At 42.1% G+C, this 18,801-nt stretch overlaps 1 protein-coding gene across 3 annotated transcripts in view; it reads left to right on the top strand.

Moving 5' to 3' along the window:
* The first annotated feature begins 1,370 nt into the window (after positions 1–1,370).
* The window catches only part of ABCA1 (ATP binding cassette subfamily A member 1), a 92,054-nt gene continuing 74,623 nt past the window's right edge, over positions 1,371–18,801 (top strand). For 2 of the 3 annotated variants that reach the window (XM_066181614.1, XM_066181613.1), the window contains exons 1-2: positions 1,371–2,066; positions 16,855–16,997. In XM_066181614.1, coding sequence (XP_066037711.1) covers positions 16,932–16,997 — 66 coding nt within the window. In that variant the 5' untranslated portion in view covers positions 1,371–2,066; positions 16,855–16,931. Of the gene's footprint in view, positions 2,067–16,854; positions 16,998–18,801 lie in introns of those variants that run through there. The other variant, XM_066181615.1, reaches the window with a different exon arrangement.

Below are 18,801 nucleotides of genomic sequence, written 5' to 3'. Positions count from 1 at the left end.
TCTTCAGTCTTCTTTTTATGTGGGATGAGGCATAATGCTTTGTTGATTGTAAACTAAATGTGCTCTTTCTCCTTGTGTTCTGACTAACCATGCAGAAATTCTTTGTTTTAGAATTTAAAATTACAATCCAGCAATGTTTGGAAATGTGTAAAATGCAAAGCTCTAGCGTATGGTGGAAAACACACAGCTGCATTTATACACTAAATAAAGACCTTGTTTTTATTTCAGTTTTACCACCAGAATAAGGTACAAACAATGAATCTGTTGAAGTCAGTGACATTATGAAGCAGTTACCCTGGGGAAACCATGGTCAGAATCAGGAACTTCTTTATTTTGTCCAGCCCTTAGCGCATTTGTGAGATGTTGACACACAGGTACTAAGAGAAGGAGCTAGGGTCACTGTGAAAATCATTCTGTAATCTTTTACTCAGTGTAGAAGGGTCTGCATTATTAATTTGAATATTCACTGCTACCTATGATACTCCAGTGCATGATGTCAGATTACAATCTGCCTGAGCTCTCTGGAATTTGCTTTCAGGTGTTTGTATTTCTGTGCCACTTGAAAAAATAACACGGTGGTAGTCTGAGCATGGAAATAAAAGCCAGGAAACTAGTAAGATATGGTTCCCTCAGTAACCATGTGTCATCCAGATTGCTCTCAATAAGGCAAAACATTAATAGCATGAACAATAACATCAACCTCTTCACTGCAGAAGAGAAATGGCAGTGCATTATGTCTGTAGAGGGAACCATAATTTAGAGTTGTCTGCCTTTTGTGCATTACTTGTTTTCATTCATGGAGCATTTTATGCCTTGAAAATGCACTACTATACTTTCACAAATTGCACTGCATGATTTTACAGGACTCCTCACATGTAGCAAGGAAAAAACCTGGAAGAGTTTACATGATGGGTGGTTTCTAAGGGAGGACCCTTGGAGTGGAGGACATCTTCAGCCATCAGACAATATTGCTAAGACCAGGCCATTTCTCTGGTAGATTAAACACTCAAAAAATCATTCATAGATTTTGTATTTGGAGCAAGTCGGCTCACTGTGAACTGTGAAAAATAAATTGAGATTTGTGTTTTTAAAGTTTGTGTATAGTTGTAAATTTCTCCATAAACTGACACAACTGAATTCATCCTTATTTGTGGCTATCTGTCCAAGAGTTACCTTTCACAGTTCCTTGCCTTTTTATTGCCGTAAGTGACACGGAGTACAGAACGTCTGGTCCCGTTGAAGCTGTTTATCATTGATTGATTTCTTTCAGGCCAACACTCTTGGTACAGTGTACTCTTGGTACACTCAGTACCTCTGCAGCTGTACAGCTGAGCACGGATCTGTGCCCAGTTTGAACCGGCTCAGCTCAGGAGATGCGGCGAGCGGTGCACGCCTGGAGACGTGGGCGGCCGGAGCACACTCATCTCGCAGGTAACTCCGTACCCGGGTTTCTGCTCTTTCTTCCCACAGTCCCCAGGAAGAGGCGCCCGGGAAGCCGGCGCGGCAGGCAACGCGAGGGACTGGGATGCTTCTCGACGCACCTGGGAACGCGGAGTGTCACAAAAAGCAGCGGGTGCGGATAGCCCAGGAAGCGCCGTCCCGCCGTGCGGGGCCAGAGCGGACACGCTCACCCTCGCAGTTTGTTTTCGGCTGCACTGTGCACGCCTACAACACATCACCGCGCCCTCCCCCACTTCCCCAACGGCAGCCGCTGCCGAGGGGAAAAAAAAAAAAAGAAAAAAAAAGAAAGGAAAAAAGAGAAAAAGAAAAAGGCGAGGGGCGCGGGGGACAGGAGAGGAGAAAAAGAAGAAAAGAGCAAAGAGAAAAGGGGACGGCGAGAAGACCCTGGAGGGAAGGGAAAAGCAGTATGCTGGGCGGCCCCGGCCGTGGAAGGGGCGGGCTGGCCCGCCAGGGGCAGCTCCGCGCCGCCCTATAAGAAGGCTCTGCGGGGCGGGGGCGCCTGGTAGCGGCAGCGGGGCCGGCATCGGGGCCACAGCCGGAGGAGATCGCGGCGCGGAGCCGGCGACGGCTCCCCTCGGGACCGACGGCGGCTGCGGGCCCGCGAGGTAGGCGGGGAGCACGCATCGCGGGCAGCTGTCGGGGAGGCTCCTCGCTCGTCCCCTCTCCGCCTGGAGCGGGCGGCACAAAGCGGGAGGGAAAACGCAAATGAGTGGTGGTGGGAGTGTTCTGTTATTGTTTTGGGTTTTTGTTGGTTTTCTTATTGCTTTGGGGTTTTTGTCTTCCGACGTGGTGCCACTCTCTGTGCCGAGCCTGTCGGCAGCGCGGCTCGGAGGATGGTTTACGGCGTAGCGGGGACTCGGAAAGGAGATAATAGTATTTGTGTGTGTGAGGGGTGTGTTTTTTCTTTTTTTAATATTTTATTTTAGCTTATCCTCAGCGAGGCGACTTTGACTTGGCAGCGCTCATGGAGGGTGGCTCTCCTTACCGCTGCCTCTCCCAGCCCCGGTGGGTGCTAGAAGATAACGGGAGGGTTCTCGTCCCCTTCACTCCTACGTGAATCCTGTAAAGTCGCGGGGGTGGGTTAAGGGGAGGGCCTTGGGATGGGGAGGGTGAGTAAAAATAAAAATATCGATGTGGCTGCCTTTGTGATGGGCAGGAGACTCAGTTAGTTCTATGCTACAAATCGTGCTGCTGCGTGCCAGACCGTTGTGAAGTCTGGAGTGCTACACTGAAACCTACTGTCAGGCTGTTGTTTCGAAAGACGAGCAGCACAACAGCACGGATGCTTAAAACATGCCTGGAAAGATACTCGGATTCTAAATTAAAAGTTCTTATTAAATCCTATTTTTTCATAGTTTAAACCACAAGTTCTTCTCTTCCCACAAGCTGGGCAGTTTTAAGGTCTGTACAAAAACATACTTAAAGGATCAACGTTGATTTCAAATGTGTTGGAATAGACCTCGTTGAAGCCAGATGGGTGTAAACATCTTCTAAATTAAAGCCTAAAATGAGTTGAACCTTTTTGAAAATTACTGCTATGGATTAATGCATTAAAATTTATTTTCGCCTTTGAAAATGAGTTGGTCCTTGTACTGCAGAGAGCAGCCATGTCTTGGGGATGTTCCTTTAACAACAGATGGTCAAGCCTGCTGTCGGAAAGGCTACTGTAATGAAGCAGTCTTGCTTAGTTTTGAAAGGGGGTCATGGTAGTAAAAATTCAGTGCAAATGCTTTTTGTGCTTGTGGCATAGTTTGACTCCCTAACAAGTGGGAATGGCGGCGTCTGCTGTCGCTTTCCGGTCACTCAAATCAGTGTGGGATTCTGTGATGACACAATAGGATATTAAGATAAATAGGTGGTACCTGGGACTCTGCAGTATTTTACTGATGAAACAGATAAAAATGGTGTTGGTGGGTCGTCGCTGTGCACATTTGAATTTCAATTTATGTTAGAGTGAGTTGTGTTACATAGTCTATGTCTGGTATGGGGCAGGAGCTCGATGCCTTTACTCATGACATGAAGCACCTTGTTTCTCCTAATTATAATTCAGTAGGGCTGATTATGGTAAAAATTAGAAGTCAACCCTTAACAACAACAAAAAAAGGGGCTATATGCTCGGTAGCATGGCACACAAGTGTTGCATAGTCGAATTTAAGTTGAGACTATTTAGCATTAATAATAAGATGCCACCTTTTTATGCTGATTGTAGGTGTTCTTAGGGGGTTACTTGCTGGCCTCTGAAGTACAAGAAATCACAATTTGCTGTAATTTAGCATTAGAGTGTAATAATCCAGCAGCTCGCCCAAAAGTATTCACAGTAACTTTCCCCCTATAGGTTGCTGCTGAAGGACATGTAGCGGTATGATAGTTATGTGGCATAATCGCCGTGGGTGCAGCTATGTGTAAGATTGTAGTGTTTCCAAGAGTCGTGGTAGTCTTTTGGATGTTAGTTGCAAATTTCCTCTGAATAGAGCTACATAGCAGTGCAGGCAGGTAGATTGAAAGTTTCTTAATGGTCTCTTCACGCACTGGGGCTGAGGCACATTTATAAATCAGTGTGCCATAGGCAGCTACTAGCTAACCGTTTTTGTAATGCTAAATTTTTTTCAAACCCAAACATTACTCAGTGCTGCATTGTGGTGATCAGAGACTTGATCTGGCACCAGATTTGATATATATCATCATTGTGTATATAAAGAGTAGCTCCTGGTCAAATGCTGAACTACTTCAGATGAAACGCCATTAGCTTAAAAGAGGCCGGTACGCTTATTTTGGCCTTTGTTCGTTAGAGAAAAGGAACAGCCTTTTCTCTAGTATTCGTTAGAGGTACCTCTCCCTCTATATGAGTGTAAATTAGCCTTCTTGATTCAGGAATAAGCCTTAGTGATTTAAACGAAGTGACTGCAGATCTTCTATGTGGATTCTGGGTTGAAGCATTCTCACCTGTTAATCAAGTGTAACACTCATATTTCAGAAAGAATGTCTTCCCTTGCCTACATCTCTGCAAGGCTCTTCTCTCACCAGTGAGTTCACCTGGCAGAGTTGGACTCACTAAGACGGAGCAGAAGGAGGATTGGTACTGAACTCATCTGTATAGCCAAATACAATCAGCTCTGCTAGTGTTCATGCATTGCACCATGCAGACACAGTATTTCTTAAGGTGTGGTTTCTCCAGAACTTTAATCCAGTGTAATTGAAGGTTGCTAATGAGCTAATAATGGGCCTACTTCATTTCTCTGGTCTGCCTATTTTTTTCTCTCCCTGTCTGTTTCATCCTTTGTGCAGGCACTGGACTTCACCAACCCAGAGTGAGTAATTGACAACAAACTGTCTTCTTTTTGAGTGGTGGTTTGTTTTTGGTTTTTTTTTTTCACCCCAGCATCCTGTGTTCAGAGTCTTTTCATGGCTTTGTGAGCGCTAGTGCCAGCACAAAGACGGTGGCAGAAGAGAGCAGAGAGAGACCCAAACTACCACTTTGTTTGAGTAACCTTGAAGCAGGCACCCTCAGTGTTTATGTAGGTCTTCTATGCTGGACAACACACCAAATCCTGAAATAAGTCCAGAGGCCATGGCTGACCAAACATCATCATGTTTCTCTTTTGCTAGTTATTCTTGATGACACCTGTGAGAGGAGCTAGAGCCAGGGTTTATTATGTTTATTTTTTATATATAATTTCCTTGGTTGTCTGAGGCTGCTTAGGGACTCTGCCCGCTTTCTTCAGGTTTGGCATGGCAGAAATTCACTCTAAGATTATTTCTTGTTTATGCCACCTAAGGGTTTGAATTCTGAATGCTTGAAACTTTTTTTAGTGTAGTTGATGAGCATGCACATCTGCAGTTACTGATACTAAGAGTATAGATAAAAAATATCATGGTAAGACTCTGCTTCTAGCGTTTAAAAGATGTTCACCACAGAAAAACCCTAAAGTTAAAATATCTCGTTCTGTAGCTGCATGTCTTGCTTGTGTTGATTGCACAAAACTAATACAGATAATTCAGAAAAAAATACCATGGGTAAAACTACTGAATGGAGTACCTGAAGTACCCTGTTGCCTTTCTTTAATATATGTGGCAGTAAAGCTAGTCCTGTCTTTTTTAGCATTTTTGATAGGGAGAAAAAGTATTTTTGAATATTTCAGGGACTGAGAGAGGCGGAGTAGGATGGAAAACTGTTCATACTTCTTTCCTGAAACAACAGGCTAACACTGTAGGAAAAATGGGAGCATTCAGATCTTTATTTGTGGGTTATTAGCAAAAAAGCTTGATCATAGGTGATAAAAATGTGTGTCAGTTTGAATGCCGTAAGTATCCACATACAAGCTGACCTTTTTCCTCTTCTGTTACTTTTCTGGAGGAGTGTGGCTTAGCAGAGCTCTGTCTAATGCAGTGAGTTTGGTTTGCCTTATTCTGACTTTGTTAGAGAACAATTGGAGTTGGACAATTGCAACAATTGGAGAAAAAGGAGAGCAAAGACCCTTTCTAAGACTGTCCTGGTTTGGGCTAGATAGCAAGGTTATTCTCTGTGAAAGAACAAAGTTGGAGCCTTTTACCACGCAGTTCAGAGATCATCCTGGGGTTCTGATTTCCTTTATAGCAAATAGCAGGCAGCGTTGTGTGGAAGACAGAGGTGGCCAAAACCTGTTAGCACTCTACTTGTTTGACTTTCTGAAGCAACTTGCAATTTTACTAGCGTGTTTGCAAATGAGTGGTTGTTCCTGGGAGCAAGCAAGCAAGCTATGCAGCTAATATTCATTAGCATAGTACTTGTTAGGTTAGTAAAGGTCAAAATTAAGCCATGTGGAAGGCGTCTGAGCAGCAGTTTTGGTTAGGTAGGTGACAAGAGCAAGATTAGGGACCAGGAAAACTTGGATCCCAGCCCCTCTGCCCTTCTTGTGATGACTTGACTGTTTCCTCTTACCTACTTTCACCGTTGTTCTAGCAATGGCATGATCAAAGTTTCTATTCTTTGTGGTAGAAGTAAAAATGTGTTTTTTCTCACATTCAGCAGGTAACCCATCTTTTTTTGAAGACTTCAGGCTATGTTGCTAGTGCCAGCAACCTGGGTTTAAGTCCAGTATTTTTAGAGATATGCCTGTTTTTACAGTTGAGGTTTTTTGTCTTAAAAAGAAACATACAAATTGTCATAAATGTTCTTTGAGAGCTGTATTTGTGACAGATATATTGGTATTCTGGGGATCTACTGGTAGTATTTTTTTTCTTTTCCTATTATTTTAATTATGTTCTTGCAACAAGTTTGGCTATTACTGCCAATAAAAAAAGTTAGGACCAAACTTGAATGATTTAAACAACCCCTGAACACTTATCCAAACAATAAAGCAGCACTAAGCTTTTCTGAATGCAGATCCAAGGATATTTCTTTGTGGTACTAGTACAGGAGCCAAAGTTCAAAATCTACTCTTCCTCTGAATGCAGTGTTCTTATTTAATAATTTTTTATTTAATAAACTGAATTAATGGAACCTGCATGTGTATTTTTATTCTGACAGTGGGGAAAAGTGCTTCTTATTTAAATTATTTGTTTTAAGGTATTTTAGCTATTTTAATTATTCTTTACCCTATTAAGTCAGAGTAGCAGTTCTTCCTGCTTTGTTTCCCATCTCTCTCAAACCTGTATTTAAATATCTATGCTAAAGTAAGCTATAAGAGTTTTTTTCTACTATATTTGGAGAGATATGGACTCACTTCCTTCTTTTAGCACTCACCTGTCCATCATCAGTTTTCATATTTCTAAAGATTTTGTTTTTCCCAGACAATTTTTTTAATTCTCCTGATCGCCAGCCATGTCTCCCAGAGCTGCATTCCCTGTGTTTGTGACATACTCTTAATATTCACATCTTTACATCTATTTTCCCAATTATGTTCATATATAAAACCAGATATAATTGCAAAATGGTGTTGTCTCTTGTGGTGTGCTTTGGCTTCCATGGAACTTTCTCAACACCATTAAGGATATTCTAAACTTAATGTAAAAAATATATGTTTTGGATCTTATATCCATAAAAAATTTTGCAGAACTTCTTTTCGTTCACCTTGCTCTCTTGTAAGCTTATTGCTTTTCCCATTTCATTCTGCTTCTGCATTTGCCTGCTGTTTGGAGTCATTTGGTAGAAATTTAGTTGACCACTGCTCTTCAACTCTGTGCTTAGTCCCTTGAAGCTTTAGGGGCTAACTAATGGAGTTCCATCCTGAAAATACTTCTGAATTGTGATGTGTAGCTTAGGACTTGAACAAATTCAGTCATCCTTCTTTCCTGGATATGTTTGTGCATGATGTTGAATTAGGCTTACATTAGCCTGTTTTGCATGGCTATAACTGCCATGCTCACCCTAAGGATTGAAGCTTCAGTGGCAGGGGTGCAGGTGGAGCTGAAGAATAGAGAGTGTGAGTAACAACTGTTTGCAGTGTGGATCAGGCAAAACGGGAAGATTGGCACACAGCTTTCTGGCAGTGCTCCAAGCTAACTGCCCTGTGCTCCACCTGACTCAGCAGGTATGCGGGCTGCCTTATCATGTGTTCCAGCTATTTTCATATTCTTCTATGAATAACTTAAGAGATAAGTGGTTATTGAAGTCTGTATGGGTTGGCAAGATTGATCAGAAACTTATTCCTCTATAGCTGATACTCACTGATTTCAAAAGTACTTGGGCATCTATTTATCGCTTTAGTGGATTACCATCTTCCCTATCAGGACAGTTGGATGGTAGCCATGTGGGAGATGAGGTCCTGTTGTAGGCTTTACAGACTCCAACTCTGCTCAAGCTGACAATGGCTGCTAAATACTGACTTTGCCAGTTTATTGCTTTCTTTCATCAATGTCATTTCCTTTCATTGTGCTAGAGGCTTTTTCGTGGCTGATGTTTTTCTGCATATTTCAGGGATATTTTTGTTTCATTTGCTGTTGCTTATAGCCACAGATATTGGTGCAGTTGTGTAGATAGCAAACTTAACAGAGAGCTTATTTTTTATGCCTCTGAATCTGAAAGGCACCACTGTGATGTTCTCTACACTATAAGCCGCGTTGTCTTCTGCTCTGTTACTGAAAACATGTACTGGTGTATGGCATGATGTTCCCAGATGGCAAAGATGGAGACAAAAATAACACTACCATTTCTTTTGATGTTACAGGACAGACATACACTCAAACTGCAATTTAATCTTGTACAGAACACTGTTGGTGTCCTCATCTTGCCCCAAGGTTGACAGCAAGTTCCAAAAGCAAAAGATGTAGGAGAAGTCACTCCTTTCCAAGAAAGTTCTTATGAATGTGATGACAAAGGCACAAGACTTCATAACTTTGTTCAGTAGAAGACAGAAATATGTCTGATGCTTCAGTGACTCTGCAGTAGGTGAATGGAGCACCTGTCAGTGTTGCACTTTTTAAAACAAGGTATCTGGCTGATTAGCGTAAATGATTCAGTGACCAGGATGTTCTGTGGAAGGGGTGGTGGTTGAAAGTGTTTCTGTCCTAACTTTTTTTCTGAATGTGTGGATTTCTTTTGGAAAAAACTGCTTTCTTGGGAAGGCTGTTCTCCCCTTTGTGGTTGCTGAAAGGCACCTTTTGCAATGTGAAATTCTTTACCCCCTTTTCCTAGTTGCAGTTATATTGTTCTTAAACAGGATGTGTCAAAAGCTGGAAAAAGTGACTGGGACTGTGTAGTACAGCTTTTTGTAAACTGTGGGCTGACGATACTATGCTTGCTCAGAGATCAAAGCTTAATGGCATGAATTGAGCTCAAATGTCGCAATTATTATTTTAGCAGGATGTTCTATTATTTCTACATTCCACTAGAAAAGAGCCATTCTTTGAGAGCCAAAAAAAAAGTCGTCTGCTAATATGGACTATGGATTTTTGGACATTGGCCGTGATAAAGCAGATCACATTTTGTGTTTGTTTTTGCCAAAGAATGGACTAGATTCTTGCCTTTTTTTTCTTCCATGGGGGAAGTAGGGGACTCTCAGTGTAATGTTGGAAGTTGAAATCCTTCATGTATTTCACAACCTTCTAGTGGAACCTATTTTTTTTTGTAAAATAGATGACTGCATTTCATCTTGCGTATTGTACTTGACACTTAAGCAATCCTCTTGCCTAAGTGCATGCCACAGTCCTTTGCATATGCATTCCTTAGGGTAAGTCCAGCTATGGTGCGTGCAAACTTGACATCTTCCATTGCACTGGAGTTCATCAATGAGCTTGTTTTCAATCAATGAGCTTTCTATCAGCATGCTAGAAGTAATGAGAATCAGTTGTTGTGGTCATTCTGGTAGGCAGATATTGCTGACCTGTGACAGGTTTTTCAAAATTACTTGGCATGTTGTGTCACAAGGGAAGGTTGTAAAGCAGCAGCCATTTTTGAAAATGTGCATCTGTGTAAATGTTACAAGTAGACACTGAGGACTCTGAAAAATGTAGTTCAGTCTTTATTACGGAGCAGTTTCTAAGGTAGTGTTTTCCTGTGTGAGGAACTGTCCCATGTGGTATTTTTCTTCTTGGTAAGGATAGGCTCACCAGTGTCTCAGAAATGCCTCCTAGGAGTTTGCTTTGACAGGAGGGGCAAGTTAGATACTCCAAAGAGTTTAGGGTCAGGAATGTTAGTGCTCGTGGTACTAATTTTGGGCCAGGTCGTTCAAAATGATCATCTGTTCATCGTGTTCATAGTACAACATTCAGAAGAGCTCAGCACATAATATACTGAAATACTTATTAAATCCCCATTTACTCAGTTCTCATGCCAAGGCTAAATAACTTCAGAAGCCCCTTGCCATTTTGCCTAAAGAGCTGGGAAGCCAGATTTCTGCTCCTAACATGATATTATGTTGAGCCTGAGTTGTGTCAGAGCAAGATCCAGGCTTGCTTCTCTGTGTAGTACCTAGTGCAGCAAGTAGAACCTAATACTGAGCTTGAGTTCTCTCACTAGTTGTTTTCATAGCAGCAGTCTGAACAGGTTGTGAATAAATATTTTATTGTTGGCCTGTGCTGAAAGTCCTTTTCCATTGGTTGCCTCCAATATTCTGTGAGGTTGGAGCCCCCTTAAATAACAAGGTGAAATTATTTATTTGGTGTTTTGTAACTGTGTGCCTTAAAGGTCCTGTGGATGAGTGAGAGGCTGTGTGTCTTTGACCAGAGGTGGCAGGTTGCTGGAGGTATTTAATGAGACTGTTTCATCAGCTTCCTGATATTTTGGCACTATCCTTTAAATGTTAGTTTTACAAAATTTTACATGCTTCTCAAGGAGGGAAAATGAGTTCAACTGGGTGGCCATGTTGAAAGCCATTTACTAGTTGCCTTCAGTATTAGTAAGAACTGGAGAACAAGACCAAAATCTGTTTACTACCTAACCCAAAGCCGAGTAGTCAGTGTGCAAAGTAAACCAGTAGAGGATCTTGCCAAGAACTGCCACTAAAATATTGTTGTTTGTTACCCTAATCAAATTCTTGTCGGCTGACCCAGAAGCTCTCCAGTCACATTGCTAGGAACAAGGAGTCAGTGTAAACTCTGTGACATGAGCTGGGTGATTTTGAAGAGGAAAGCACTTCTCACTGAAGGACTCTTTAGATGGAATAGAAAACTTTGTGTCCTGTATTCATTTGGCAAAAGGGAGGAAGTGTTCTCTGTGGGGAGGTTATGAAAGACCTACTTTTAATGTCTGTGCCTCCACTGATAACGATCCTGTCCCAGGCAGCAGCTCTTAGGTCCAAAGCTCACACCTCCACTGCTGATACTGCGCTGGTTGTGACTGCTACAGACTCAAGCAGTGATTAAGACCGGAGACGGACGTGTGGGATCTGATGGTTTCATTCTAATCTCTGCTTTTGCTTGCTTGTGGCCTTAGGTGAGTTGCTTGAACTGTGTGCTGCTAATGCTTTTTATGGCACCTTTTCGTAACCTATTTAGGCCCTTTGGGTTAAAAGATTACTTTAAAAGATCAATACTGTTATTTATATAAAATTGTTATTGTTCAGGTGGCAGTTTCGCCTCTGTCCTAGAGCTCCAGTAGATGTCAGTAAGTTTTTAGACTGCTTGGAAGTATTAGTCATGGGAATGTCAGATTTGTTCCTTTGGGTTTTGCAAGCTTAGAGTGACTTTATATCAGAGTGGACGTTACTTTTGGTTCTTTATGCACTGCCTGTTTCTGCTGGGGGGTTTTATGTACAGTTAGATCTCTAGCAGCAGGAGAAAAATTGCTTGCACTTGCCCACATCTGCTCTTTATCTAGCCTAATCTTAACATAATCTGGATCAATACTGGGTTTTTTTTCCTTCTAGTTACAGCTACTGTACTGGAAGAAGGGAAATCCTGGTGTTCGGTAGAGAAGTGGCCAAGGCACTAGGCCTTGCTTTGGAAGATGGGGATTTAGTTCTGGAGTCTAGACTTAATTGCACCTCTGTTAGAGTAATGCCCATCCAGGTCTCTAATCCTCTGGTGGTTTGTCTTGTGTAGATCAGAATGTCAGTTCATGTGTCAGGCCCTTCTGTACTGCCTTCATATGCATAGTCCTTAGAGGGATCTGCTCTCCACTGATGGCATACGGGTCACTGGGGAGACTCTAGATCTGGGATTTGCAGAATTCCCATGGCTCATGATATTGTTTCCTTCACAAAATGCAGCTTGAGAGTACATAAAAGAAACTAAATGTCAATACATTTATCAGTATTCATAAAGAGGACTATATTTCTGCAGAAATCCAGTGTTTCTGTTTTAGTTGCTTTTCTCCAAAAATTAGTCTCATTTGACTTGATACTCGTATAGACAAGATCTGTTGGAGTTAAGCAGATGTACAAACTTTTTGTCTGGGGCAGGAAGCAGAAGTTCTAGACTGTGCTTTTGAGAAAGGAAAGTGCTGGCTCTTATGGCTCATAAGGGCATCATATGTAGCTGTTAGATTGATACTCTCCATGGCCACTTGATCTGTGGAGAGTTGCCAGTGGTGATAGCTTCTGTGATAAGGAAAATCTGACTGAGAGGACAGGGCCTTATTTCATGGAGGCCACTGAGCCTTCCATCAACTGATGAAAGCTTTTTAGCTCTTCTGACAAGGATTTAGTTTAAATTGTCTGTAGTGTCTTGCCAGAGCCAAAAATCTTCCAGTCTTGTAAGGTTTGGTAAGTTCACTTTTTTCCCTCTTGAAATAGTGATTTATTTTTTTTTCTCTCGGGGAAAGGTTTTTCTGCCTCCCCAAAGAAAGCAAACATCTGCATTGTTTGCAGAAAGCTGCTTTTGAAGGCTGTTTTATGTTTACTTAGTACAGACACCAAGCATGGGGGTGGGGACTGATTTTCTGCCACTTGAGCTTTTACTCTCTAAATCTACAGCTGTAAAAATACATTTATTTAAGAGGGATTATGTCTGGAGACTGTTGATATACCAGCTAATGTACTTTTCAACAGCCATTCTACTTTGAAATAGTGGCTAGCACCCTTCTTTAAAGAAAGGGCTGGCCAAAGGATGTGTTTGATTGTCCTAATTTTCAGAGGTTGCCCTGTAGCCTAACTTTCTCCAGAGAAATTTTCTGAATTGCAGAAAATGAGATGAAATTGCAGCTGTGTAGGTCAGGAGACTGTTCAGGATTTCTGCAGCAGGGTAAAATGTCATGTGCAGGGAGTCTTCTGCAAAGGCAGACCATGGGATGAGTGTGTGGAATCTGTGCTTTAACTGTGCAAGTGGCTGTTGTACTGTGGTACTTCGTATCACAGGAAAACTAATGCTGTGGGGATGAATTCCTGCAGCTTTTCTTACTTTAGACAGAAAGCAGTATTTCTGCTACAGGGAGTTCTGGGTGAGTGTCAGGGGGGATCACTGATACCTGCTGTTGGCTCAAAATTTTACTCAGGTGAGACATAAAAGCCATGGAGTTTTGATACTGCAGTACTAAATGACAAGTTGCATTTCCTGGCTGTGTTGAACTTACCAGTTTGGTCTGAAGTGGAGGTAAAATGAGACTTCAGTTCTAACCAAGCTGTCAGTGTTGGGCTGATCAGTTCTCTGCATCTCTGACTTACAGTTCTTGCCTGTTGTGAGCTGGAAGAACATCCGAAAGGATGCTAAGCCATTTTCCTCTGATACTAGTTTGCTGAGTGCTTTCTGATGGATCAGTAATTCAAGTGAACCTTGTTAACTTGTATCAGCAGTGAACCAAGTATGTCAGCCTCTGTGGATGAAAATCAGAGGTGACTACTAACAAACCTGTTCCCTGGTCTGTAATAGATACTGCCTGGGGCATACAGTGTCATTGCAGCTGTCACCCAGCATGGCTGGAAGAATTGGATACCCTTCAGGCTCAGGAGTTGTGCTCTTGGTGATTAGTCCACTGTAAGGCTCCATGCCCTTTTATGCAGGGACTTAGCTGGTATGCCTACATCTGGGCAGTCCTTAAAAGCCAGTACTTCTATGTCTTTTTGAACTTTTGTCCAGGCAGAACAGGCCAGATAATTTGCTTTGTTCCCAGTAAAGTTTAGCTTGACTCCAGAGAGCTGAAGTTCAAGCAGGTGGCACAGCTGAGTCTTCCTGGCTGTGGAAGCTTCTGCTGATCAGCTGAGATGAGTTAAATGATAAAATATGTGCCCTTAGCTCACTACAGTTTGCTGACGTGATATGAATGTTACAACCTCTGTAAAGCAGTGTTTCTGTGTTCTGCATCCTGTGGACTGATGCAATTGCAAGGGATCAGTATCTGAATTTTCACTGATGTGCGTTAAACTAGCTGCCCTTTGATTTGCTCATTCCACAGACTGGTTGAACTTCTGTTTTGCCTCTGTGCAGGTTATTAAGGTGCAGGAGTAGGGTCTAATTCCATTGATGAGAACACTAAAAGTCTCTTTGACTCTCCATGGGATCCTTTGTGTACTCTTCCTGTGGCACTTGATTCTTACTGGTTTTGGTGCCTAGCTTTAATTTCTGGAAAGTATTAGAAATAAAGTTTTTTTGCAGAGATTTAACACTATTGGTGGGCTGAGTGTGAAGTGTGGAATGGGTACTCTGAACACCCTTCTGAAGATAAAAAACACCTGTTGCATAACTACTATTGACTGTAGAAGGCTGTACAGTCCCTTCCAGTCTTCTTCTTGTATGCCAAACTTGTGCAGTGGCTGCAGGATTAGACTCAGGCAGCAAAGTTTGTGTTTGTGGCATCGTGGACAGCGCAAAAAATCAAATGGACTAGTACCAGTATCCTTGTGGAAAAACGCTTGAAAAGAGCAATTCTCATAGTGTTCTTAGAAAGATTTTTGTGCCACATTAGTGGTCAGTAAGTGCCTGTGTACTATGTGAGAAGTTTCTCTTTAGAGTGAGTAAACATATTGCCAAATCCCCCAAATATTATGCAGAAACTTGAGTGGAGGTAGTAAAAAGGAGAGGTAACAATATTCCCTACTTAGTTTTGTTGCTAGGTTGATTTCAGCATTAGGTATGTAATACTGAAATTGAGAGGAGGTGCTTCAAAGACCCCCCTCCCCCCCCCATGTCCAAGGCTGTAAGCAGATGTGTGCTTTGGGTGCAGTCATCAGCCAGGATTTGTCCTCTGAGATTCCCCACGAAGGGCAGGCTTTTTCCCTGCTGTGGATATGCCAGTAGCCTGTCAAGTGCCTTTCTCTAAGTATGTCTGGGGATTCATGGTCTGCCAGCCAGATGTGCATGCATCTCCAATGTGTTAGTGCCAGGGTGTTCCAGCCAGCAGGACACCCTGGGCAAGGAAGGATGGCTGTCCTGTCTGATGAGCTGGCCATACCTCTGTGAAGGAGCATCTGTGGAGGTCAGTAGTTAGAGCAACACCTGGCAGAAGACAACGAGCCCATGCTGACTGTACACTGTACTGCTGGTATGAGGTTCAGTTTGTAAGGTTTTGTAGGTGTCTGTTACTGTTCTTTGGGTCTCTGTACTGGCATTAAAAAGTGCTGTTGTCCTGTTGTGATACTACAGTGTAATCATCTACAGAACTCAGTGTAACAGATTTATTTTTGTTAGTCATGTTGGACAATTTTTTTTGTAAGAGAGACCTATATTATTAAGAGACCAGTTTTTAATCTGCAAGTCATTGTAATAATGGAATTTACTTTTGGTTGAGACTTTAAGGTGGCAATTGTTCATCATCTCAAAGTTCACATCCAGAACTTTTTATCTAGTCTTCCTCCAATGTAGGACTGGTCAGAGTATTTCTGGAGGCCGTCTTATGTTCCTAGCACATTTGTGGACTTTTGATAATCTTTTCAATGCAGTTTGCAATCAGACATGCAATTCGGAATCTTAGGGCTGGGGTATTGTTATGTGGGACACCAGAGTCAAAAGCATGTGTGTTCCCAATTTGACAGGTGTTGGAAAGAGTGGTTCTCTTGGGGTGTGTTTGAATCAACTGCTAGTTGTCATCACTTATTCCTGTCAACAGAGTGTATTCAGGTACATAAATCAGAATTAATTTAATGTGAATAACTAAGTTCCTGTGCAGACACTTTCTCAGGATTCAGCTTCTCTTAACTTGAAGTGGCCTGAAAACTCAGAAGTAAATGGTGGTGTGCTGAATTAATTCTAGAAAAAAGGTTTAATGACATTTGACTAATATATTGAAAGCTCACCTTAGAGCTTAAAGATTGAGCCATGCTGGAAAGGTATGTGTACCAAGCCTATAGTATGCTCTTATTAATTGCCACGAAAGAGATTAATTTTTTAAAATAATTATAATTAATATTTTTTAGTCCTCTGTGCTCTCATACTGTAGCAAGACAGACACTTAATGCATCTAATTCACAACAGTGTTGGAGGCCTGGTGGTTGCAAGACCTAAACACTGACTAAACAACAATTTTCCATTTACTTCATCTAAATGTTAACAACTCTTAGCATTCTTCTTAGTCACTTACCTTCAAGAATGGGCATTTCTCCCTTGCCTGTTAAATGCACAGCACTTTCTCCTAGAGGTGGTGTTGACTGGACTTCAGAACAAAGGCTTTCCTAATTTGACAGACAGCTTTTCACCATTATAAAAGTAGATATGGAAAGAAGCTTTAAGGAAAAGGGTTGAATTGTATGGCTTATTCTTATTCAGAGGGATCTTTTAAGTAATTTTTCAAGCCTGTTAGTTATTCTCAATCTGGGCTGTCCTTCTCTTGGAATTTCTGGGGCAGAAAATTAGAGAATTGTGTTGCAAGCCTCTTTTTGTGCTTTGGATCTCTGAGATAAACAGTGAGTCTACATCTGAGCTTACTGAGACCCATGAGACTGGCTGGAGTGCATGGGGCAAGAAAGAAGGCAGTGGGGTGTTCCATGGAGGGCCTGCAAGGTCACAGAGTGCAGCCTCTTGTCTTTCCCTAGCTTGTTGCCTTTTCCATTTTGAATGACAGAACTTTTCCCTTTCAACATTTTTCCTGTTTTTCTTTTCTTTCACTAGTTAATGCCTGGCCACAAAATCTGTACTGTGCTCTGCTGCTGCTACACAAAGGGAGCTTCTGATTTTGCTGAAGGAAGATGACTTTCTGGACACAGCTGGGATTGCTGCTATGGAAGAACTTTACCTACAGAAGAAGACAGACTGTGAGTATTAGCCCAAGGGTGTTTGGAGATCTTAAGTTACAGTCTTGTAGCTTACAGGACTCTGCAGCTTTTCAAGAAAACCAGGGTAATCTCCTGTATCTTACTTAATATTCGTCCTCTAGTGATCCCTGGCTGAGTGGCAGATCTGGCTTTGGAGAGACCCTTTTCAAACTGGGGAGAGTGGTGGATGAACAGAAGCCAGAGGGCTTGAAGGTGCTCAAGACTTCTGTCCTGAATTCTAGTGTGAGAGAGAGTTGGAGTATGAAACACTGGTGTTAGATCAGGCAGCGTGGATGCATGACTGCTGTGTTCAGCAACAAAGATGTGAAATGAAAACCCGTGCTGAGACCTTCTCCACTCTATGGATGAGGCATTGCCAGGCTGCAAGGATGTGCCTGTGAGTCTAAAACCTTCTGAATGCTGCAGACTGCAACAACGGCAACAAAATCCTGCCATTTCCTAATGGCAGAAGCAGCAGAGCCAAGAGCAGACATTTCCAGTCACTTTAATTGTTTAGAGAATCCCAAACCTGCTATGTAACTTTACAACAGAAGGTATAGATTAAGTGGCTGGCATGAGGATGACATCTTCTTGTGTTGGCATGAGGATAAACCCAGGCAGCTGATGTTCTTCTGCCAAGGTGTGTTCTGAGTGGCTAGAATGCTGTCCTTACCATCTGTTAACAGTATGGAAATTTACCTGTAAATAATAGAAAATACGTAAGAAGGGTTTCTCTTTGTGATAAAAAGGGCACAAGAGTGTGGATCCAGTAGGGTGTTCTTAAAATTCTTTTGCCTTTAGAGTGAGACCTCATAGGATACTGTACCTCTTGCAAATGGCTAAAAGTCTGAGAAAACAAGGTATTGAACCTCTAGGGTTTTAGGGAATACCTGTGTTGGACAAGGGCATGATTTGTGCAACAGGCTTGTTCAGAGGATTTGGCCTGTTAGATCTGACCTTGAGGAGGTATCAGTAGGGAATGTGAAAGAAAGATGAATTACTGAAGTGGTGAATGGAAAGTGGTCTCTGATAAGCTTTCTGAATGCTGCAAATGTCAGGTTGCTTGCCAGCTAGTTGGGCTGGGTTGTTTTAGAAACTCAGTGTCACAAGGGAGGAAAGGCTATCATATTCACTGCTGGTAATGGTCACAGTCCCTGAAGTCTTCACTCAGGTGTCTGAGGCTTGTTTTTAGAGGACTTGGGTCCAGTGAATTCAGAGCTGGAATTAGTCCATTCTTAAATGGAACAGACAAAAGGGGCTCATAGCCTCTGTCTTTTCTTGTATATAAACAGAACTGCCAATGATGACAAAGTTTTTGTTTTACGTGTTTTTGCCTTTCATGGATCTTGATCTCCCAGGAAAGGACTGCCCACCAGAGAGGTCATGGGCTGTGTCAACTGCAAGGTGTGAGGCTGTTGTCTCTCTGGGTGTCGGTCACATCCTAGCCTTGTGAACAGCCTCATAGTTTAGAAAAATGTTACAATTGAAGCTGAGGAAGTAGTCTTAAAACTGGCTGTGACTCTTTAAGGTTGGCTCTTCTCAGCTATTGCCCATGTAACCTTAGGCCCTAAGAGCTAAAAACACTCTTCCTGTCTTGCTACTAGAGGTCTAACTTTCACTTGTTACCAGACTGCCTTCAAAAAGTCGGGGAATTCTAGAACGTTGTGGGATTTTCTGGAGTGATGTTTAAACCAGGAAGCTATTTCAGAGGAACTGGATTTTATACTAAGAATGATGGCTTGGTATTTTTTTTGGCAGAATCTTCTGAAAGCATTAGAATCATGGAGTCATTAAGTTTAGAAAA

The sequence above is a fragment of the Chamaea fasciata genome, unplaced genomic scaffold (genome assembly GCF_029207755.1).
Source record: "Chamaea fasciata isolate MVZ Bird 193981 ecotype frontalis unplaced genomic scaffold, bChaFas1.0.hap1 SCAF_4, whole genome shotgun sequence".
Classification (NCBI taxonomy): domain Eukaryota; kingdom Metazoa; phylum Chordata; class Aves; order Passeriformes; family Sylviidae; genus Chamaea; species Chamaea fasciata.
The sequence above is the reverse complement of the archived record's forward strand: the minus strand, read 5'-3'. Positions and strand labels throughout refer to the sequence as shown.